Below are 24,644 nucleotides of genomic sequence, written 5' to 3' on the forward strand. Positions count from 1 at the left end.
CACACTATCTATTAATTTGAGTTATTAGCCATTTTTGTGCCCGCTAAACTTCATCAGCTGTGGCCATCTTGAGCTGGATTGACTCCAAAAGTTAATGACTTGTAGAGGTACATCAAATCCTTACTTTCTGAGAGTTTTCAGGAAATGTCCATTGGTTTGTGAAGTATTTTGCTAACAGATACACGCAGACGCAGGCAAAAGCCAGATCGCTCACCTTTTGCCTTTTTTAGCGGTAGGCGGTGATAAAAGTTGGCAAACAAGTGAAAAGTAACTTTCAAAGTCACCATGGTCGGGTGAGTTCAAAGTCATTTTCTCCCTTGTTCTGACTTAAAGATCAATAGAAGCTTGCAGCACGTGACCGCCCACATAATTCCTCTCTGAGCCAGAAGAGCAGAATAATGATTTGTTCAGCACTAAAATGGTATCGACCGGCAGCCCATAAACCAATTTAATGAAGGGGAGAAGTCGGCTGTGGGTCTCTATTTTCAATGTCACGATCAACAATGTTGTTAGTTGTTTGCTCTGAGAAACGTTTAGCCCCTTAAATTAGGCAGCTTCACCAATTAGCTGCTGCCACTGCAGGTGTGTGTTTTGAGCCTGCACACGTGTCCGCTTTTATTGTGACAGTATTGACTGAGCTCCATTGTTGGTGTGTACACCGATAGAAACAAGAGTCAAATTTAAGGGTCCCTGTATGAAAGTTCAGATGTTCTTATTTTGCTAAATTCCATCCTTCATGATATTTCCAACCTAAAAAGTGTCAAATAGTACGATGATTCGATAATGTGTTTACAATTTAAAAGCACAATATTACAAGTTTATGGAATATTGATGCATTTTAGCTAAAATACGACTCAAAGAGTTTCAGTTTCAACGGCCATAACACGGGCATCCCCTTCCCCGCTGAGGCATCGAACCGGATGAACTGATCGATTTCCTGGACAGATTAGAAGGTTTTCCCAAGTTGCTGCGATCCTGCCACGTTCTGATAGGCCGTGGAGAGCAAAGTGGGGTCAGAGCGTTGACTGTTGCCGAGCTGAGCTCACCCGTGACCATAGTTTCCACTTTATAATCATTTCAAAGTTCTGTCAAAAAGTAAAAACTAATTAAAAAAAAGCCCGCTGACTGGAAAAGCACAGTTAGGAAACAACTTAACGCATCACTACCATGTGAGACATAGCGACACGTCTTGTTAATTTGTCAAATTTCCTTTATTTATGTTTTTTTTTTAACCCCTTATAAAAGCAAAAGCACCATGTCGCTGATTGTTTTCAGTTCGTCCTTTACTCGGGACCCTCTACTCGGGTCCTTTACTCGGGTTGCTAAAGTGTTTGCTGCTTCTGCCTCCCATCGCCCTCCCCTGGACCTCTGATGCCAAACGAATCTGCTGATATAGAAAGCATCAGCTTGTCTCCTAATTTCCATAATAAAATTACTTCCAGGATAACAACCAAGTAGATATCAACATATTGTCACTGACCGCGACACTGCTTGCACTGCTTTAAAGCAGATAACAGAACAGACAAAAAAATAAGAACTGTTCTACTTTTCTTTACATATTTCAAGCTTTATAAGTAAATGTTTTGTGAGGGTCCAAACTTTATTTGGTCTTCTATGTTTCAGGTTTGGAGCAAAATGTTAGGGACATTGAAGACGTGTGATATGTTTTCGAATGAACGTGCAGAAATGGCAATGACGGTGCCTGATTTGAATTTGCGAAGTCACCTCCGTCAGCTAAAGGGGCTTAACTGCACCGTTAATGTCTTTAAGATGAAGGCTGATGATATTCAGTACGTAGCTCCCTCTGTCCGGAGGCTGAGGCTTCACAGCAAGGAGGATCTCAGGTCAAATCCTGGTTTGGGGCCTTTCTGCGTGTCATCTGCATGGTTCCTGTCCCTGCAGTGGTTTTCCCAGGGACCTCCGGCTTCATCGCAGTTTTTCTGTGTGAACTTTCTGCAGAGTGTGTGTGTGAACATCTCACCACTTCAGGCACATGTTTACGTGCCAGTTCTTTAAGCCTTTTGGGTCATTTTATGGCGCTGCATTAGGTACGTCGGGGGGACAGCTCAGGTTGAAGAGGTCTAGAGACAAAGTTAGAGAGGCTGAGACGGTTCGGACGGTAACGGCAGGATGTTGAGTAATGGAGCTGCCATGGAGCAAGAAAAGAGGAAGACAACAGAGCAGGTTATTGGATGTAGTGAAAGAGGAGGCGCAGAGCGTTGGTGTGACGGAGGGAGGATGCTGGGCTGAGATGGAGGCAGGAGATCTGCTGTGGCAACCCCTAAAGGGAGCAGCTGAAAGAAGTATCAGCCTGTCACAACAAATACTGTTAAGTGACACACAGGTAGTTACGGTTACACTGGAAGTACAGGACTCAGGTGTCATCGTGTCACTGCATATAACATGTACTGAAAGAAGAATGAACACAACTCGACGTGGCATGTCCTGATCGTAGTGAGTTCTGACAGCAGGCTGCAGCTTCTCATCATTTCACAGCATTTCTTTCTTTAACAATGATACACAAAGAAGTGTAGAATTAGCTTTAGAGGCATGATTTTGCTTGTTATTGGTACCATATTTTCTGGTCTATAAAGCGCACTTAAAAGCCTTCAACTTTCTCAAAAATTGACAGTGGGCTTTATAGTCCGGAGCGCCTTATATTTGTAAGAAGTCGTAATGTTTTGGTACAACTTTGGTAAACTACAAAGCTGCACCGCTCGCAGCATTAAGGCTGTTTCATGAAGCCAGCCTGTTCCAAAACCTGCATGACAACTGGTGGTTCTACATTAACTAGCTGTAGGTGTGAGTTTTAATGATGTGAGTGATCAGATTCTTGTACCAGAACTTAGTCAGAGTACAGACAAGAGAGTACAAAAATGTCCAAGCTTCTGAGAAAGTGCTCGTTGCGCGCCAGGAGCAACAAAGCAGAGGTGCTATTCAAGAGCCCTCCCGTGTCGTGGTTTCTTGGAGTGAAACCGAAAGGTCAGCGCAGGTGAGCTAAACAGGAAGTGACCCAGGCTTCGACAGAAACAAAGCTTTGTCGTCCTTTTTCAGCTGTCGCAATTCTTCTGTCAGCTGTTGCCGCCGCCGCCGGTTCTCCTCCCATCTGCCGCCAACGGTTTGACTTAGAGTTTATTCAGCGAGGAGATTTGCGCATTGTTGATAAGAATGTGGGTTAAAGGCGTGGTTTGGTGACCTGTCAGAAACCGAACAGGGTTCTCCTCATGGTCTCAGTTGGCCACCTTCTGTCAGACTGCAGATGGTTGGCTCGTCGCTCGGTGCATTCTTATTAAACCACATTCAGGAAAAAAGTAATTTTTGTAGTAATTAAAGGCCTATCGTTCCTTGACCTAATGTATATTACCCAGTGGTTTTCATGCCAGTTAAACACTAAGATCATCTCGTGTTGAAATGACAAAGATGCAGCTGTTTTGGTCAAACCTTAAAAATCCTTTTCTGCTCAATCGCGTTCGATATTCTGCACCGCTCTCAGCTGCTATGTTTGCTCAGCATCTCTAAACTTGGCTGAGTTATCGCCCCCTTTGTGTTTTTTAAGGTCAGTTAGCTGTGGTGGCCATCTTGAGTTGAATTGACTTGAACAGTCAATCAGTTGTAGATGTACGTCCGATCGTTACTTCATAACAGCGTCATTAAAATTCATCCACTGGTTCATGAGATGTTTTGATAACAGACACATGAAAACACGCACACAGTTAGGGCAGAAACAACATCGCCCGCCTGTGTCTTTTTGTGTTATTGCCCATTAAATTCATCACAAAAAGCCTTGTTAAGTGTATTCAAACCAGGATCTGTGTTTAGCTTGTTTCACTTTGGCATCGCTCAGTCTTCTTTCTTTATTGCTCCGAAATTCCTCTTTTCACACAAGAACCTCCTTCTTCCTCACCTCTCTATCGAGTCCCAGCTGGGTAAAGGAATTTAATTTAAACACACAGACCTTTGGGGGTGAAAGGTAAAGGTCCTCACCCGCTCCTGTCTTGTTAGACGGATAATTTGGTGGTTTTTTTTTTTTTTTTTTGAAGCGAGGTTGTGTGAAGTTCTTCCTCTCAGTTTGTGTGGATTCTGTGCCCAGGAGACAATCATCAGATCATGCAGGATCCCTGGTGGGAAAATCAATTTAACTGATGCTGGGAAAGAGGTCACAAGAAAAGTTCTTCTTTTTTTTTGCACCGTCTGAATACAAACCGAGCCTCAGAGGTGTCCTAAGTGAACACTCCGCTGTGGGTTTTTTACGCGGTGTCAGTGGGTGGTTGTGTCCTCTCTCTCTCACCTGCCTTGCTCGGGCTCTGTTATACAACCACAGTTGTTTTGTAGTGAGAAAATCCTGCGTACCGCTGCCCTCCCTGCTCACTAAGGCTGGCGGCAGCCGCTTGTCCCTGTTTTCGAGCTGCAATCCTTCACCGTGTTGCTCAACAACTTCAGCATTAAAAATACATGACTCAGCGCTGTGAGTTCAGGGGAGCCTTATTCTTATGTAATTAGTGCATTAGTAATCTTTTTTTTTTTTCTTTTTTCTGTTGCATAAAATTCCACTGAACTTCATAAACAGAACAGCTTTCTCTCTGCGTGTCTCTGATCTCCTCCTTGTGTTCTTCCCTGTCATTTGTCTCTTTGACAACCTGTGTTTGGACATTTTTTTCATTTCCTTTTTTCATTGAAATATGTCCTCTGGTCTTATTTTCTGCCCCTTTTCCCCCTCCATCACTATTGTGACTGCTGTGGGTGTAAACAGTTTATGTTTTTACGTGCCGTCTGTCCCAGTGAGCCTGATTCTCTTCTTCTTGGTTTGTCTTTTGAGTATTCATATTTGCGCGACTGTTTCCCTCCAGGAAAAGTCTGGAACGACGGACAACCTTTTCGTGTAAAGCCCAACGTGTCCTCCTCCCTGGTTTTCTTGGGGAATCACCATGTACGTGTGAAACCATGCCATTTAAGAAAGATTGCAGGGATGATGGAGAATTTGTTGATTTAAATCTCTTCATGTTTTCTATGTAGGAGTTTAAGTTAGAGGCATAGCTACACAAGAAGACACATGTACCTAAATACGGCATAAAATTGTGTGATCTGTTTGTGCTCTGAGTACATGATGAGGATGACTCTCAGGTACTTCAACACCAAATTTAAGCTCAGTATTTGTAAAATTGACTTAGCTATTTTTGTGTTTGCCAAGTCAGTTAGCTGTTGAGGCCATCTTACATCTGGTTAACTCAAAATGTTAACCAGTTGTAAATGTTTGTGTGCTGATCAATTTCTGAAGGTTTCGTTAAAATCCGTCCAGTGGGTCGTGACATATTTTGTCAAGAGACTAAAAAGAACTCGCACACACCCACACACACACACACATACGAAAAGCAGGTGACGACAACCAACTCCTATAGCGTCTACAAACACCCTGCAGCTTGAACTAAAGGAAATGAAATTTAGTCTGCCTTCATATCTCGGTCATTTTCTGCTCCCATGCTCATTTCCGAGTGGGAAGAGGAGCAGGAGAGGAATGAAAGTGTCTGTAGATCTAGGTCAGTTGTTGCAGCAGCACACTCAGAAAAAGTGTTGTTGTTGTTTGCTTTAAACTGAAAAATATAAAAAATAATTTTACAATTCTGTACGCAAACACGACACCACCCCTAACTTCTTCATGTTCTGCTTCCTAAGGATCCAGACTTTCTTGTAATCTTTAAAAGCGGTCTTAATGAACAGTTCTTCGGGTTTTCTGAAGCTCTTTCAAAGTGTTTATTAGGGGAGGACTGTGGCTGCTTTTTCACTCCTTTCCTGTTCAGCTTTTCTGCTGAATTATGACAGCATTGTGTGCAGAGGTGTCAGGTATAAAAAAAAGCAGCTTACAGCAGATGAATAGTATCCGGAGGTCATGTACTTAAGAAACAGAAAGAAATCTATGAAAACAGGACTCGGAAATTTCATCATGCATCAGATGTTTGTCAAGTTTTCCGATAGTAGCTATTTTGAAATCACCTTGTTGGTTCTATAATCCTACTTTCTGGCAAACTGTGTTAACTTTGATGGCTTTATAGATTGAGTTAAAGACATGGGATTAAATTGCGTCTGTGTGACCGGTTGCTGGTAATAAAGTGGCTGAAAATCTGTTTTTTGTTTAAAATTGTCTTTTATAGTTAAGTTGTCTGGGTGAGGTAGTCAGAGTTAAGTGGCTCAAACAAAAATAACTCAGGTACTGCACTGAAAATGAGCGGAAAAAAGGAGCCAAAGTTCACTGAACAATTAGAAAACCTTTTTGATGACCCTGAAGAAATATTGGTTTAAAGAGCGACTGGCTCCTTTTGAAGCAAAATATAAAGAAATCAGGACATTGGCACAGTATTGTACATGTAGATCAGTTCACGCAGTTATTGGTGATATGAAATTCCCCTCTGAGGGGGAGGAGGAGGAGGAGGTGTGAAGGAACGCCAGGCTGAAGGCAGCATCAGTGGTGGTAAAAGTGCAGCAGATTTCAAACCGCCGCCGGTTCGGGTGCCGTTTGGCAGCGTAGCTTTGTTTGTGCTCCAGGGAATCAAACAACACAAAGCCGTCAGTATGGGCTCATGTTGTGGCAGTTACCCCCCCCTCGGGCTGCGCGGAGAGGAGTGTACCGTGAACACCCACACTGATGAACTCATCCACAGCTCCTCCTATAAACAGACCAGTGCAGGGTTACACACACACACACACACACCCAGCTGGTCTGAAACTTGCATCATTGTGCCTCCGTGACATTAACACCATAACAACAATTATATTTGTGGAGAAAGTCAAATGTATGTATATTCTGAGACGGTTACAGTGGAAATCTGTGGTTGTTTCCTGTCGTTGCTACAGTCCTTGTTTGTCTCTGCTGCAGGGGAAGGAATGCTAAAGAGACCTTTCTCCTCGGGGTTTTTATTCAAAGTGACTCGGTCCCAGACCCCTGGATGGCTTTTTGTTGCAGAGCAAAAGCTCCGTTTCCGTGTTAAACGCTTTGATTTACTCGTAAAAGTGCTTCTGTGAGTGCTCGAGCTGCCTTAGGATAAGACGAAGGTGCAAAGGCTACCCAACATTCAGACTTTGAATCTAATAAAAAAAACAATCTGAAAAAAGACAACCTGCAGCGTTAGAAGTCAGGAACCTTCTCACAAATGGTTAGGAAATGCTCAAGGGAACCCGTGGTCTACTTTTTTTAAAACACTTAACGTTGTTGTCCAGTCAGATATTATTGTGGAGGTTTTTTTTTTACTTCTTTTAGTTTTGTCCCTTTTTTAGATGTGGTTTAATAACAAATACTTTGAAAGGTGTTTTTACAGACTAAAATCTAAAAGAATCAGTTTTATATCTTATAGCTTGCATGTGATGACATGTTATCCAATCTTAAGGTAATCACAAACATTTTATTGCCATTGCAAAAATTCTCTGATGTTATTCCATCTTTCAGTGCATTGAAAAGTAATCTTTATTTTATTTACTGCTAATTACCACTGTTTTAATGACTAACTACCACCTGCAATAGATATTTATTTTGAACAAAAAGTAAGACGAAAACGTAAAAACAGAAAACCTGAGCATACATAACTCCACGCCCTCTTTTCCCCAAGTCAGCCGATGTAAAGCCTCCCCACAGCATGATGCTGCCACCACCGTGCTTCACTGTGGTGGGGGTGGGGTGTCCTCAGCCCGATGAGAGGCATTAGGTTCAAACCAGACATGGCGTTGCCCTTGATGTCCAGAAAGTTCCTCTGCTGTGTTTTCATTTGACCACAGCACCGTCCTCCACATGTTTGGAGAAGAAAATCCAAATGCAATTTTTTATTTATTAGTTTATTTATTTATTTTTTTTAAGCAATGTCTTTCTTCTGACCACTCTGTAACCCAACCCTGATCTCTTGTTGTCTCTGAGCTGTGTGGAGAGTTCCTTCATGCTGTTTTTTGTATCTCGGTTCTCTCACTCCTGTCTCATAGACACACTGTACCTTTAATTCCTGATTTATTTATTTTTTTCTGCTCTTGGTTTTGTTCGTCCCCCCCGTCCTGTTAAGCATTAGCTGCATTCCTCTGTTCCACACTCACCTCTATCCAGTTTACCTGTTTCCCCTGCATTCACCAGATCCCAGAGCCCCTGCTGCTTCCGTCTCCAACCCGCCTGTCGTGCTTCTGAGTCACTTGTTCAGTCATACTGAGATGAGCCGTGTTCTCTGTTGCACTACAACAGATTTGAGCTGTTTTAGAAGCGAGAAAGAAGACGGAGCGGGACCCGCTGACCTCTGTCCTTTACCCTTTTGCTCCTTTGTCCCTGCAGACACTCTCAATGGGCTTAGGACCCCCAACCCACGGTGCAGGAATCTACACAGTGGAAAATCCACCTTCAAATAGGATTTGACCTGACCTTTCTCTGCATTACTGCTTAAAAGATTGTTCTAAAAGAAAATCTTCTCTCAAAACCCAGGAAGGAAATTAGATTCACATTGGCCTACTTTTACCTTTTAAATAATTATAAACTTATATAATATTTAGGTATTTTGTATCTTTTTATGCTTTTTTATGCTCTAATTGCTGCTTACTTTGGTATGCTTAGTTCTGTAATAAAGCACACTACAAAAAGTTTAATTTAAATATGCTTGCATGTGAGTTTAATAGTTTAAGTTACAGTGTTTACCAAATACCTTCACACAGTCTGACACATTTAGGATTCCTGTGGTATAAGCACTAATCTTTGACTTACTTTAAACCCAAGAAAACATTTAAATGTAATGCTCAATATGCACAATCTGAAGCTGTAATATGTGTTCTTTATGTGGATTTATTTGTGATTACAGAGCTTTAGGGAGGCGGTCTCATGCTGACTCATCATGATGACAGCCACGTCGAAGCTCTAAATTATGTAAACGGTTTTGTGTTGATCTTTCTCCAGGGCGGCGAGGGGGAGCAGGTTTGTCCGGTCATCATGTGCACTCGGACCTCTCCCGGTCCAGCCCCTGAGTTCCAGTTGTTCCCCGGAGAGGCGGGAGAGCCCGAGGAGGGGGTGGTGGCGGAGTTGGACCGAGACAGCGCTGTGGAAAGCTCCCAGGGGTCGGACACTTCCGAGGATCCCGCCAGGCTCGGGGAGAAGGAAGACGCGCTGGGAGACCTCTTCTTCACCGGGGAGAAGTAAGCGCTGTCAGACCCTCTTTAACCTTCTCTGTCCCATAGGCTCTGCTCACACCTTGCACTTTATCTCCGTTGTTTGGTGATCTGATCAGTCAGCTCTGACTGATAACATGTACGTACAGCTGGTTATTAAAATGTGCATCCCAAAGCGTTTGTGGGATCGAATGACAATTACCCATGCTGTATGCAGATACACACGTACACACACAGCCACATCACACAGGTGGGCTGTCAGTGAGCAAGAGACAAAACATTCAGTCATCTGAACTATATTCATATTTTATTATTAACACGGTTCAGAGACATTTCTGTATTTATCTCTCCATGAGCTTAATTACCTAATAGACATAAGAGAAATGAAGGCGCTTGCTATGATTAGTGACCTCACAGAGCTCTCTGTCAGAGATAAAGACTGAAGGTTTTAACTGTCAGCTGTCAGACGTTTTCTGCCCAGCCTTACTGCAATCATAACATCTGCACCGTGTTCAAAAATGATTAGAATGCCACATAACACTGCTCAGACCGTCGTTCTGTGTTTGACGCACCGCGGTGTAGCGACGGTGACCACAGCAGGCCCAGTCAGCTCTAAAACAATCAGAACAAACATTAAACTAGCTGCTTCGTGCATGAGTTATGATAACTTCAGCCAGGATGTTTTCCCAAAGTGCTCTTTTTTTCTTAGGGCATTAAATAGAGGTTGGGGGAAAAAAATTATAGTTATTTTCTCAAATCCATCTTTGTTTTGAGAAAATTGTGTTGCACTTCAGTGGCCCGTGCGCAATTATGACATGAAAACCCATACGTGTACAAGAAAATGGCTTTTAAATAGCTGTCCACTGCAGTGAGCAGTATGCATGAAAGGGCTGGAGAGAAACTCACCACTCTGCATCCCAGTTATCCACTCTTATTAATAAAATCTTAACAAAACTGACATTTTTATTCATTTTGATGAACAGTTTATTAAAATGTTGAGACATTATATATTTAACCCAGAGGGATCAGGTCATAACTCTGCTACTGGTCACATCAGTTCAGCAGGAGGTCCAAGAACGGATTGCGTTTAGACTATAAGCAGATAAAAGGGGTCCAGACCACCTCTGAAAGCAGTTTTAATGCCCATTGAGGCCACATCCTTATTTGAAGCTATCCGAATGAAATCCAATTGCTCATGATGGATTTAGCAGCAGGTGTGAACGGGATCGTAATGTCCCCTGAATCTGGATTCAGGTGTTATTCAACCCTATGTGAGACTGTCTGGTTTTTTTCCAACAGACAATAAATAAGATGTCATGAGTCTCACAGCTTGTGCTCCTTGTCCTCTGTAGCACCTGTTCTCTCTCCTCCACTGGTCGTGGATCAGAAAAGTTGTGATATTTTCAAAAAAACTGCTCCCCTTAGACCCCTTAGTATATGTAAAGATTTGTTTAAAAGTGTTATATTTGTTCAATAGAAAATATAAATAAAAACAGTGCTCTACTATCACATATAAAGATTTTTTTTTTTGATGAATAGTAACTGAGATACCAAGTAAACACTTTAACGCTCTCGTGTCCTCCCGTTTCCCAGGTGTGCTCAGACGAGTATCTCCGTGACCTCTGACCTGTCGACACGTTCCTCGGCCTCTCTGAGCGAGGAGCAGTTTGAGGACTACGGAGAGGGAGAGGAACCCGATTACGCCGCCAGTAGCCCGTCCCCAGACGACGAGACTCGAACCAACGGCTACTCCGACCTCGGCTCATCTGTGCCGTCAAGGTGAGAGAGAGAGAGAGCCGACGACAGCAGGACAATAAGACGACTTTAAACTTACAAAGATCAAACCTATATTAGCTGCAGTTAACTTAGTAAGTCAGAGATTATTAATATTTTATAGGTTTACTCAACAGTTTAAATGTTTCATCTCAGCCTCCCAAAAATGATCATTTGGTCTTGCAGTGTTTTCCGTAATGGTGGATTTTCTTTTTCTTTATAAATCAATACAAATCATTTAGTATTTGGCAGTTTACGATCCATCATAGTCCAAATAATTATGTTTTGCACTAAAGCTCATCAGATCTGTTTTTGCAAAAATTGTTATTTGAGATTTTGGTATTTTCAGGTACTTTGGTCAGTCATAGCAACAAACTGGAAAGATTGTTTCACTTTTATCCACAGTAAAGTTCATGACAACAAGGAATTTTGCATCTTACCTGTGTGCCTGGCTGTGGAGCTTAAAGTCATGATGAAGCAACTTGTAAAACTTTTTTTTCTTTTTAAAGTAACTAAAACTCTATTAATATTTGATGCTCACGCTCCAGAATATTATCTGACTCATTATTCCGACTGAGGAAGTGTAGTTTAGGAGTTCTCGCCCTCGAGACATCATTAATATTCATCAAAGCCTTGTTTTTAAAAAGGATTAATCTTCCCAGCTGATGAAGTGGCAAAACAGCTCTTTTTTTTATTTCATACCAAGCGGACAAAACTCACCAAAAGGAGTTTCAAATTCAAAATGAGTCTCAGAGTTACAAGACGTTTCTTACATCTCAGCAAAGGAAGGATATTTAATGTTTTTTTCACTAGAAAGTTGGCTGAAGAGAGACTGTTTAGTTCTTTTAATATAGTGTCCAACTTGTGAAAATAATACTACTTTGTCAAGTTTAAACAAATGTTTTAAGGGTGAAACTCAAAGGTAACCTAGTCATAAGAGAGTCACACAAAACAAACTTGTGTAATGAACTTGGATTTGTAGATGAAAATGTAATGTAATTTAAATCTCTGTATTAATGTTGAAACTGTGGCGTGAAAAATCGAACAAACCTGAAGACGTCTCTGCACACACAGATTAAATCTTCGCGTTTCTGTTTGTGTCTGTACAGCGCGGGTCAGACTCCTCGGAAGGTGCGTCACCATTACGCCGGAGACCTGATGGACGTCTACTGCTCTCAGTGCAGCAAAAAGGTCAACCTGCTGAACGACCTGGAGGCTCGCCTGAAACACCTCAGGGCTAGCAGGTAACACACAGCACTCCAAAACAACCTACTGCGTGAGCCAGGGCTTTTCCTGCCTTCAAAACTAAATTTCTCACACATGCAGATGGGTGTGTTTGGGTATAATTAGTTTGTTTTTTTTGATTTAGGGATATGACACTGAGAAAGCAAATGATGGGGGAAGTTGGAGCTAAAACCAAACGCTGTTCCGCTTTAGTGAATCAGGTCCGAACATACTTCAGCCTCTGAACTAGACTTTTTCAGTAATTTGCTCAAGGCCAGATGAGAATTTAAATCTGTTGTCAAAAACATACAAAGTACTGAAAAAAATACAAGTTGTGAATTTCCATAGTGTCCTTAAATGAACGGAGACAGGTTATGTCGGCTCAGTTTTATTGGACAATTGAGTCACTATTTGCTTTGAGAGGTTTAGTTTTTTGTTTTTGTTTATCATGATGAAATAAAAGTGAAATCATACGACACACGTGTCAAACTCAAGGCGCGCGGGCCAGATCTGGCCCTCTGTAACATTTCATCCGGCCCTCTAGTCTGGGACAGATCGAGTCTCTGATTCTTATTTTGCTTAAAAAAACTGAGCCTAATTAGTGAAGTTTTCTCTCGTCAGTGACTTAGAAGCCAACAATATATAGTTTTAATTTCTGTATGATCAGGTTTTTGTTGATGGCTGTTTAAAAAAATCTGTTTTAATGGTAAAAAATTCATTTAAAAGCTGAGTGAGGCGTAAGAAATGACAGCTAATGATGAGCTTTTTGAAGTTTGATCTATTTGTCTGTGTTCATTAAAGTTTGTTTGCTCTAAATTCTGTATAATCTGTAACTGGGAAAAGGTCATTGATATTTCTATATGAATGATTTGACGTAATACATCTAAAACCAAGGTTAATTTATGTAATTTTTAATAAATATTGATCGTGATTGGCTCTTGGCCAGGACCAAATTTTTAATTTTGGCCCCCTTGCGTCACTGGGTTTGACACCCCTGTCATACGATCACAACGGTGTTTAAAGGTTCCTTTACTTGTTTAGCCTATGTACCAACACACACAAACACTGACTGATTGTTACGTAAGGCCGTCACTCCTGCGCTTACCTCGGCTCCCACTGCATCAGGGAAACTATTATTGGAAACATAATCCCTGGTCACCGTTTATAGCTGCACAGGTGACACGAAAAGTCTAATGACACCTGAAGACCACACACGTGTTTCCAAATGCAGTGTTACAGTCTGTGTGTGTGTGTGTGTGCTCGTATCTGCAGTAACTGTGCCTTTAGAGAGAAATCCACCTCCAATTAGAGCTCCGAGCCCCCTCTGAATAGGGATGTGGAGAAAAACAAGAAAACACAGAGCTGAAAGAGAGAAGAGGGCGAGTGGGAATTGAAAGTATATTTCAAAAAATGAAAAAAATACTCTGAAATGTGTGACTTTACGCGAGGTGAATTAAGGTTAGAAAGCTTGGTGGTAAGAATGAAACCTAATCAAGTAAATTACTTCCACTGTGTCCAAATCAGTTTGACTAAATGTGAAAAAAATTTGAAAAATAAACCTTTTTTAGGTTCTCACTCCAAAAAGATTAAGAATATTACTTGTGAATTAAAGGCTGCTTCACATGAAATTAGTTCAGATTATTTCAACTTAATAGTTTTACAAAAGATTAATGCGTAATTTTATGTGACTAAAGCTTTACGTTTGACATTTTCCCCTACATTTTAAAGCACTAGAAAATGAGCAACATCAACAAAAGCCTGTGTGATTTTGGATAAGAGTGTTGTTCGGTGTTAAATGTATTTAAACTTGAGAAACTTGACAAAAGTACAGTGTGTAAAAGAAGAAAACAAAAGAAAAAAAAAGCCAAATAAACTGAAACATAAATATTAATATGAGTTTATTCATAAATCACATTTAAAACCACACAAGTTGGACTAAAGTGCTTTACAGTGACATGTGGCATAATTTCACTGAAACTGAATAAAACATAACAGATAACATTATAAAATTATAATAATAGTAATTATAATATAGTTGAACAGTAATGGCTTTGGTCTTCAAAAAATAATGCTAAATGTTAAACCAAATTATAAACTATCAAAATTTGCTTCCTTTTCATTGCGAAGCCTCTAAATTTGACATCACAATATCAAACATGTATGTAGTTTTATTTTCTTTAAAGTTTTTGTTATGTTGCAGGCTGTTATTGTTGCCAAAGTAGAAAGGCTGGGTTTGCGAGAAGCTTAATATTTAAAAAAATTAAAGAAATAAAATCAGTGTCAGGACTGAGCGAATTAATTATTTATGTAAAAAAATACAACAAGAGCTTTTTCAGATGGATCTGAAAGTGATATTTTCTCCACAATGGAGAAGGGAAAAAAAGTGTTTTTATTAGCCTGGTGTTTTCTACGCTTATGTAATCATGAAAAAAAAAAATAGTTTAACCAAAGCTAACAGGCTTTTTTTCCTCAGTTTTCTCTCAGCACTGACTGTCAGCTGTGTAACCTTTGCAGTCCGGCTGCTCGTTTTCGGTAATCTGATGTGAAAGTAGGCACAGACACGTCCATTATTCTGGAGAAGTCTTTGTGGCGAGACGGTTGCTGAGCTGATACAAACCCACGATCACCGAACCAGAACTGAAATCATAATAACATCGACACGTCTTTCAGAGTTTCCCTCCCTGTCATTACTGCGTATCGCACTGAATAACCAACTCTTCATCACTGTCATCTCCATTGTGTTGCTGAGTTGTGACCTTCTGAGTTGTTATAGTAAATAACACTGGAAAAAAAAACTAATAAGATGTTGTTTTGTTTTGTAGCCCCAGCAGAAAAATCTCCAGCACGGCTTTTGGAAGGTAGGATGATCACCTGTATATATGTGTGTGTGTGTGTGTGTGTGTGTCAAAGGTCACTCTCCCGTGTGTGTTTATGCCTTTTACAACTCGCGCCGCACTTGTTTGTCGAGTCTGTTGACGGAGACTGGCCCTCGCTGCCTCCCTTATCGCTCAGGTGGGCACCAGCGACAGGTTAACCATTAACTAGGCATTCGGAGAAACTCCAGCCGCGTTTGTTTTGGTTCCTGAGCCGAGAAAGGGAGTGTGGACGTGAGCTGAAAGATGTCCTGCACTGGGGCTTTTGTCCTGTCTGCAGCCACACAAACTGAGTTATAGTGACAGAATGAAAATGGCCTGCCAGCTCTGATATATGTATTCAATATAAGGTCTGGCTTCACCTCCTGGTGTCTGTGTCCCCTTTGGTTACGTCTTCTGCTTTATTGCTCTCTTAATCTTTATCTTTACCGCCTTTGTTTCCTCTCCTTTTCTTCTTCTTTGCTCGCTGCATTCCCGGTCTGAATAATTGGAGCAGAAGCTTGTTGTTGTCAACGTATCTCAGCTGAAATCCCATTGTCACAGCAGAGCATAATCAGATACACACACACACACACACACCTGTGTGTGGGTTTGGTCTGCTGTAACAAACTCTGTGTGTGTGTGTGTGTTGCCTCGCCTGTGGATCCTCCTCATGCTCCCTCAGCAACAGCGTTACCTGTTTTTCACTCACTTTCAGACTAGACACGTTCACAAAAGTCCCCACTAGTCTTTTTGCAGATACTTAACTGTGCGTTCATCTGTGTGTGTGAGCAGGCAGCTGCTGCACCACAGCAACCTGAGCAGCAGAAACGGCAGCACGGAAGACCTTTTCCGAGACAGCATCGACTCCTGTGACACTGACCTCAATGAGAAGGTGTTATTGTCTTTCTCTCTGCTTGTTTGTCCACTTCTGTCTTTAAATATATATATATTAAAAAAAAAAATTTCCCTTCTCACCCTCCGCGGGTGGTCTTTGTTTCATCCTCTGAGCTCAGGTCCTCTACCAGAGGCCTGGGAGCTTGAGGGTTCTGCGCAGTATCTTGGCTGTGCCTAGAACTGCACATCTGGCTCTGTTGGAATGCTACTACTCAAGTAACCCTAGTCAGAGAGGTTACATATATATATATATATATATATATATATATCTTCTTTTAATTGAGCATTTGTCATTTCTCTGGGAGAGAAATAATCAAATCATAGCACTAAAATTCCACAGAGTGAAGGGATGCTTCTGATGGATGCACAGCTTCAACTGAAAATGATAATTTATATGAAGGAACCTGTCCTAGATATGAACCCCACTGTGTGATAAAGCTGTAGCTTCCTTAACCAAGAGATTAATGGACATGTTATTGTTGTTTATTGCCATTTTTTAAAAAAACTGAAAGTAGCTTTCCTAAAAGGGAGGCGCCCTTATATGTTAAAGTTTTAAATGAAAATTTTGTCTGGTCAGTTAGAGCCCAGAGTATATTTTGGGGATGACTCTCAGCTACTGCCACACCAAATTTTAGCTAAATATCTACAGAACTGGCTGAGTTTTAGACATTGTTATTTTTGCTAAAATTGATAAGCTGTGGTGGCCATCTTGAATTGGGTTGACTCCAAAAGGTAATCAGTTGTAGACATACATCTAATGGTTACTTTACGTAAGTTTTATGATAATCCATGTGGCAGTTCATGAAATATTTTGCTAACAGACAGACAAATGAGCACACACACACACAGACAATTACATGATTGCCTGCCTTTCATGGTGGCAGGTGATAATAATGTACCTGCTGCCAGTAGTCTTGCTCCGATATAGTTATTGTAAAGTAAAACCCTCACTTTCCTCATGTTTCTTTTCTGTGAAAAACTTGCAGTTTCGTAACTTCTTTGTTTTTTGTGTCAGGTGAGCTTTCTGGAGAAGAAGGTAGCTGAACTCGAGAGTGAAATCCAGATCAATTGTGACCTCAAGTCCAAACTGAAGCAGGAGAACACACAGCTGGTACACAGGTGGGGTCCAGCTCCCACACGGTGCTATGGACTGAAATATAGGGTTCTGAAGTGAAACTCAAGTCTTTGTTCGTTTTTCTTTCTCCTTCATCTTAGGGTTAATGAGCTGGAGGAGCAGCTGAAGGACCAGGAGACCCGTGCGGAGCAAACCCTGCAGGAGGAGTTAAGAAGACACAGAGAGGCCTACAGCAAGATGGAAAGAGACAAGAACACACAGATAGAACTTCTGACGGGCCGGTGAGAGCCACACACTCTGATGCAGACATGGACGTGACAACAACTCCACCGGTGGCTTCATCTCAACACTTAAAGTCAAGCCAAGAAGACTTTTATCGTCATTTCAGTAATTTATGGTGATGTGGATGAATATAGACAAGACGGATAAAATAAACCGAGCATCACTTGGGCAAAAGTGAACAACAGAGACATCACAAGACAGACCAGGAAGGAAGGAAGGAAGGAAAGAAGGAAGGAAGGAAGGAAGGAAGGAAGGAAGGAAGGAAGGAAGGAAGGAAGGAAGGAAGGAAGGAAGGAAGGAAGGAAGGAAGGAAGGAAGGAAGGAAGGAAGGAAAGAAAGAAAGGAAGGAAGGAAGGAAGGAAGGAAGGAAGGAAGAGCAGGGACAGGTTTTCAGCTCTGCTCCAGAGAGACTCCAATAATCTGCTCAGCTGTTCTCACCATCATCAGCATCCCTATCTGGTACTGAAAAGGTACCAGACAGGGATGCAGGTGTCCAGGATGCTTTGGATAGTTCCTCTGTAGAAAGTGGTGAGAGTGGCCGCATGGAGACGAGCTTTCCTCGGTATTTGTAAAATGTAGAAACACTGCTGGAGGTTTTTTTTTTTTTTTTTTTAAGCTATGAAACTGGTGTTGAGGAACCAGGAGAGGTTTTCCTGCAGGTGAATGTTAAGAAATTTGTTGCTCTTTTTAATCTTTACAAACAATTTCATCCATACTCAGTAGAGAGCGGTCATTCTGTCGAGTCCTAGCGTCAAAATTATTCAAATAAGTCAAAATTATGACATGTCTTCCATTTAACCGAGATCCAAAAAAGCCTGGATTTCTTAATAATAAGTGAAAAATAAAAAATAAATAAGTTGAAGGTTTCTATTTGTGCCATTTGAATGAAGAATAGTTGAACAGTGAAGAATTCATCCGTATTTTAGGGTTAGGACAGTTCTTACCGTCCTTTGCTGCTAAAAAGAAGAATTACCTTCCCATAAATTAAAAAAACACATACACACACACAGTAGGGGCTTAGCGATATGTACAAAAATAAATATTACAGTATTTTGGAACATTATTGCAAGATATAATATACATTGCTATGTTTTAAAATCCTTTAAATCCTCTCTCCTCCTTAGGATGGGAAGGGGAGAAAGATATGATGCATTAGAAGTGCCTGGGAAATGTCAACGTCCTTGTAAATTAGGTGCAGATGACTAAAAACTAACTTCAAATTTGTATTTGAATTTTGAAATATAGTCATTTTTGATGCTGCATAGGGAAAAACTCGCTGTATATCGAACAGGCTCAATATTCGGACCATTCCTAATGCAGAGCTTTTGATATGTTATTGTGGCTTCGCATAGTCATTTTCACACATTCCTTTCAGTAAAGCAGACATGAATTGCATGCGGTCAGGTAAACAGATATGCTGTACAGACTGGTCTTAATTTTGTAGATTTGCCTGAAAAAAAAACTTACAGATCATAAATGGATCCTGCACCTGATTCTCAGAGCGTTGGTGGTTGTTCTTGGCTCCGACTCCTAGAAGATTTTTTTCTAAACAAAAGCACCTGTTGATTTAAGTGCTGTAACACATTTGTGACCATGGAAATCGTGGTATTTGAAGTTTCGATACTGAATTATTATATGTATGCTTAAGTAGCATCTTTGTTCAGCAGAAAAACAAACAAGAAGTTGAATCCCTGTATTACTTGTGCATCAGTTATCTCATGTTCAGCATGCCAGTTCTTGCAGAGCAAGAAGATTTGATATTTACCCACAATAAGTCCCATATGGCTGACAGTGAGAGCCCTACACTGACCTGCTGGACTCTGTGTTTTTAGAGTTAAGCTTCTGGAGGAGGAGAACAGCGGCATGTCTCTGAACATGAGCCGACTCAAGTCACAAACAGAGAAACTCGATGAGGTGAGCCATGTTTGTTTATCTTGTTAGCACTCTTTATTCCTTTTTTTTAATGCATTTAGAGCTTCTATGCAACACCTTTTAACTGTGGCAGCAGTTTCCTGTCTCTTTATCTTCTTAATATACTGTCACAGCATCGTTTTGTCACTTTAAAAGGATCAGTTTCCCCATCAGTCAACTTCAATCACTCACAAAGGCAGTGATAGTTGTATTCACAGAGACCGCTTTATGTTTTCTGATCTTAATTTGAGATCATGCCTGTATGAATAATGTTATACAAAAATCTACAACCTCAATGGCACAGATAAGGAACAAGTTGGCACAGGAGTATTCTTCAATAAATCTACTGTGAAAACATTTCATACAAAACTAGAAATCAATAGAAGAACTTCAAGCTGCAGTTATATGTATGTTTGTGTCCATCCTCAGGAGAGACAAAGGATGACGGACAAGCTGGAAGACACAAGTCTGAGGCTGAAGGATGAGATGGACCTCTACAAGAAGATGATGGAAAAACTGAAACAGAACAGGCAACAGCACCAGAAAGAGAAGGACGCCATGCAGGAGGTCGGAGGGATTATTTTATCTGATCAAAGTCTGCTGTTTGCTCTCCGTTACTCATCTTTTCTGGCAGGATTTGCCTCCTCCGCCGTCTCCGCGTTGTATAACAACCTTCACCTCGTCCCTCCTGTGTTGTGTAGTTGATCGAGGACCTGCGGCGAGAGCTGGAGCACTTGCAGCTCTACAAGCTGGAGTCGGAGAAGCCCGGCCGGAGCCGCAGCTCGTCCTCTGGGCTCGCGGACTTCAACAGCAGGACCAGAGAGGTGGAGCTCGAGCACGAGGTCAAGAGGCTCAAACAGGTACAGATAAAACGCTGCAAAGGAACGTGCTTTACCTGCGTTCACCTTGATTTGAGAGTGGAAGAAAAACGATAACGTGGTTTTCAGCTTTTTTTACAAATATAAATTTGAAAAGGGTGGCATGCATTTGATACCCCCCAAAACTAAATAATAAATACAAATGCACACATTTCAGATACTTGTAAAAGAAATCCCAAAAACCATGCATTATTTTCCCTCCATTTCACAAGTTTGCTCTGCTTTGTGTCGGTCTATCACAAACTCCCAGTAAAATACTTTGAAGTTTGTCGTCGTGACGTGACAAAGCGTGGAAAGGCTCAAGGCGTATACTGTATATTTCTTTTTTCAAGGTCCTGTAAATCAAATGTGTCTTGCAGCAACATTTAAACCCATAGTTGTTGTTTTTTCATAGTTCTACCTGCTCTGAAGCTCGAAAGACGATAATGGTGGCTTTTGTGCTGCTAAAGCTGTTTAACTTGATCTGCTTTCATAAATCAAGACCGTCGTTTGACATTTTTATGTCTCCAGACACTGGATTGACCTGGGTCATACATCCCCACAGTGGAGTTAGACATAATTTTAAACTTTACCAGCGGGATAATAGGTTTGACAACAGCTCATAAATGACTCTTTCAGCAGCTCTTAAAATCCGCTTTTACTGCAGAACTCTCCTGCATGACTTATTGATATTTTGACTTTGAAATGGAGAAGCCATTTACATTTAGGAGAGTGCCAGTTTTGTGTCTGCATATACTCTATATGTTAGTGATGGGAATACAGCTCCCAAATGGCTCCTCACCAGCAGTACGAAAGTGAAGCTCTAAGAGCTGAAGGACTGGGTGGTTTTTGTTGAGCTGAGTCAAACCATGCAGAGCCCAGAAAAGAGTTTTTATTCCCATCACTGGTATGTGTCAGGGGTTTAGTGTCTGTTCTCCCAGAAACTCAGACATGTGTCTTTATGAACATGCTGAGGCTAGAAATTCAGCTGTAAAGGTATTTTAAGACCTGCTGACTGGAGAAAGCAGGTGAGTACTTAAAGGATCCAAAATGTGTGATAAAGTTGTGTATTTTTGGTCAAAAACTACAGATATTACTGTCCATTAGTTTCTCTGTGTTTTCTTTATTTTTTTTTATAAAAGCTAAGGCTAACAGAGCTACTGAAAAGGTAGATTGAGTTTTATTACCGTAATGGTTCTTGTTTTTCTCTTAAAGCTAGAAGTAAATTGGTAGCTGAAACATTTCTGCCACTCCTGGATTATGGAGATGTGTTATATATGAGTGCTTTGAACAAATGCCTTCAATCATTAAATACTGTGTATCATTGTGCTTTAGGGTTTATAACTGGTAGCAGATGTCTCACACATCATTGTGAACTGTATGCAAAAGCTGAATGGCCTCTTTTAAGTGTACGGAGAAACAATCACCTCATGGTCCTTATTTATAAATCTCTACTTGGTTTGGCTCCAAATTATTTAAATTCTCTTTTATATAGATCTATTAATTCCCATTCTTTACGCTCCAATAACATTTTTTTTTTTGCATGTTCCACGCTATCGAACTGAAAAAGGAAAGCAAGCTTTCAGTGTGATGGCTCCTTCAGCCTGGAATCAGCTCCAGTCTGAACTCAAGATGTCAGAATTGATTTCACTGGACTTATTTCGAGCGATTCTTAAAAACAGGCAACAAGATTCTTTTAAACAGTGTCCCTGTTTTTAAATTTATTTTATATTTTTATACCTGTGTATATGCATTAATCAATTTTGTTTTTGTATATATGTAGATTTCTGCCCAGGTCCCCCTTGAAAATGAGATCTGGATCTCAATGGGGTTTACCTGGTTAAATAAATAAATTTAAAAAAAATATATATATATATATATATATATATATATATATATATATATATATATATATATATATATATATATATATATATATATATAACAGTTAATATGTTGATTGTGCATTTAATGACAAAAAGGAAACATGAATTTTTAAAGTCCAGTGTGGGAGTACTGAAGAATGTCGGGATTTTGGGGTGTTGTCTTTTGTTTTTGATTTTCTTTTGACCCTTATTTCATGTTTTGTCTTTGAATGTTCTGTTTCTTGTGTTCTGGTCATTATTCACTTCTCCCCAGTTTCTCATTTGTTTATTTGCCACGCCCATCTCCTCCTGCCTGCAACTATTATCACTCACCTGTGCCCACTTCTCCTGATTTCCCCGTGTGCTTAAAACCCGTTCACTGTCTCCACGTCTCTGCTGGATTGTTGCTCTTTGTTTATGGTCTGTATGGTTTGCTCGGTCATGTCTTGGTTGTCTTGTTCCTTTCCTCGTTTCTGGATTTTGTTATGTTTAGTTTTTGCTGCCACGTCAGCCTTTTGTTTTGTTTATCTTTTAGTTTAATAAATGAGTTTCTTTTTTCAACATGAGTCTGCACTCTGGGTTCTCCTCCTTCTCCACCAAACCTGATAGAAGAACATCAATGATGGATCAGATTTTTAAAGTACTGCATTCTGGGTTTCTTTCAGGATTTAGGTCAAATATATGACTTTGTATGAGACTTGCAATACGTGAGTTGTAGCCAATTTTGTGTTGAATAGCTGTGGCGGCCATCTTGAATTAGCTTGACTCCAAAATCAGATGCTAGACGAACATCCAATGATTAGAGCACTGAAGTACAGTGAATGCAGCAGGACTGGGTGGAGATAAATAAAGAAGGAAAAGCTTCACAATTTAGATATTTAAGAAAAAATAAAACAAATCAGACCGTCTTTAGGAATTTACATTTTTATACCTAAATGGTCTAGAAGAAAGGCTCAGAGATGTCTCTATTTGTTTATTTGCTTTTGGAAAAAAATAATTTGAACCATTTTGTGATTTTTTTTTTTTTTTTTTGAGTTTGCTGTGACTTCAAGTACAGGCTCTTGAGCACAGAAAAATATATATATTTCAATGATCCCTCTATTATTTTCTTTTTCCTTTTGCAAATTTAAATTTTAAAAAAAGAGCTTTTTTGTTTGTTTGTTTTGCTCTGATGATACACATTTGGACAAGTAATTAACTTTGTGTACGTAACAGCTTTAAACTGAGAGACACAACCTGTTTTTATCGGTCTCAAACTTATGCTTCCTTCTGCAAATTTCCGTATGCATATTTCCAGCAGTTTATGTCTCAGGAGTCCTTTTCCTCTGAATTTCATCTCGTCATATCCTTGGTCTTATGGTAAAATTGCTTCTGTGACCTTTGATGCCCCAAATAACCGCTAACTACACGGGTTTAGAGCGAACTGTTCCGAGTTTAATTGGGGTCAGAGCTGCAATTCCCTTGTTTAATGGCTGAAAAGCAAACTGACCTCTTGTCAGCAGTTAAAGGCAACTTGATCATAAAGCTTTTATAACTCAGCAGACGGAGCAGAGACACTGTTAACGCACATAACCTGTGATATATCCACGTTATCTGTGCCTAACTGTGTTTGCTGCCTAATGAGATGCCAAGCATTGTTTGGAAATGTGTGTTAAGTTAAAACTGAAAAGTGAAAAATGAGGAAATGCACTCGAGCGATGAATGCACCAACCATTTATCCTGTCCGCTTCCTTCTCCTCCCATTCTGGCCGTGTATTTTAGGAGAACCAGAAGCTGAAGGAGCAGAACGATGACCTGAATGGTCAGATCATCAGCCTCAGCTTGTATGAAGCCAAGAACCTGTTTGCCACACAGACCAAGGCCCAGTCTCTAGCTGCTGAGATAGACAACGCCTCCAAAGACCAGGTAAAAGCCCTTCACCCCTCAAATTATTGTTTTCATGTCTTCTATTTTTTCTACCCACTTGCTCATACTTTGTGACATCTTAGCTATTCATATAGCAAAATGTTCAGATCGTTCAGGAGATGGATACTATGACTTTTGTTTTTGTTTTTTGGAAACTTTTATACTTTTCAAATTATTTAACTAGATTGAATGTTCTCCCCATAGAAATACATTAAGATTTCTTTAATTCCCTCAGAGACATTTTGAATTTAATTATATGTTTTAATATGCTTCAGAATTCTTGTTTTATTTGTCTTCTTATGCTATTTTTAGCTTTATCTAGCCTTTTGCTTAAGCTATTTTTTGTTTTGCTTTTAGCTACTGTTCTGCTCCTTTTGGCTTTTTGTTAGCTTTTTACAGCTTTCAGCTTTTAGCTACCACTTTGCTATGTTTAGCTTTAGCTAGCTTTTTGCTACTTTTAGCTTTTAGCTGTCCGTTTGTTATTTTTAGCTTAGCCCCAGTTCTGCCACTTTCAGGTAACCATTTGAATCTTTTAGCATTCAGCTAGTGTTTTGATGCTATTAGCTTCTAACTATTGTTCTGTTTCTTTTAGTTTTACACCTTCTGTATCATATTTAGCACTCAGTGTTCACACTGGATTGAAATTGAGAGAAATTGTAATTTCTCCAGTTAAAAATCTTTCCAGTGGTTTGTGAGATATTTTGAGAACATGCTTGCTGCTTCAGTGTGAAAAATTAATTTCCTTTTTTTTTTTTTCTTAAATCATTTTCAGACTGTCGTTTTTCTCTTCCTCACATGCAGCAGTCAGAGTGTAGCTGTATTTCTGGGGCATATCTCAGCAGGACAGTGTCATAAATATTACATTATTTAACATTTTATTCTGTCC

At 40.3% G+C, this 24,644-nt stretch overlaps 1 protein-coding gene across 4 annotated transcripts in view; it reads left to right on the forward strand.

Annotated features, from left to right (window-relative positions):
- Positions 1 to 24,644, forward strand: part of LOC108241573 (rab11 family-interacting protein 4A) — a 51,169-nt gene that overhangs the window by 22,318 nt on the left and 4,207 nt on the right. For all 4 annotated transcript variants that reach the window (XM_025007939.2, XM_037974854.1, XM_017425839.3 and 1 more), the window contains 11 exons: positions 8,909 to 9,144; positions 10,711 to 10,896; positions 12,000 to 12,134; positions 14,937 to 14,972; positions 15,762 to 15,861; positions 16,879 to 16,982; positions 17,079 to 17,219; positions 19,053 to 19,134; positions 19,561 to 19,698; positions 19,833 to 19,991; positions 23,615 to 23,758. In XM_025007939.2, the coding sequence (XP_024863707.1) occupies positions 8,909 to 9,144; positions 10,711 to 10,896; positions 12,000 to 12,134; positions 14,937 to 14,972; positions 15,762 to 15,861; positions 16,879 to 16,982; positions 17,079 to 17,219; positions 19,053 to 19,134; positions 19,561 to 19,698; positions 19,833 to 19,991; positions 23,615 to 23,758 (1,461 nt within the window). The remainder of the gene's footprint in view (positions 1 to 8,908; positions 9,145 to 10,710; positions 10,897 to 11,999; positions 12,135 to 14,936; positions 14,973 to 15,761; positions 15,862 to 16,878; positions 16,983 to 17,078; positions 17,220 to 19,052; positions 19,135 to 19,560; positions 19,699 to 19,832; positions 19,992 to 23,614; positions 23,759 to 24,644) is intronic.

This window comes from Kryptolebias marmoratus, linkage group LG3 (assembly GCF_001649575.2).
Source record: "Kryptolebias marmoratus isolate JLee-2015 linkage group LG3, ASM164957v2, whole genome shotgun sequence".
NCBI lineage: Eukaryota > Metazoa > Chordata > Actinopteri > Cyprinodontiformes > Rivulidae > Kryptolebias > Kryptolebias marmoratus.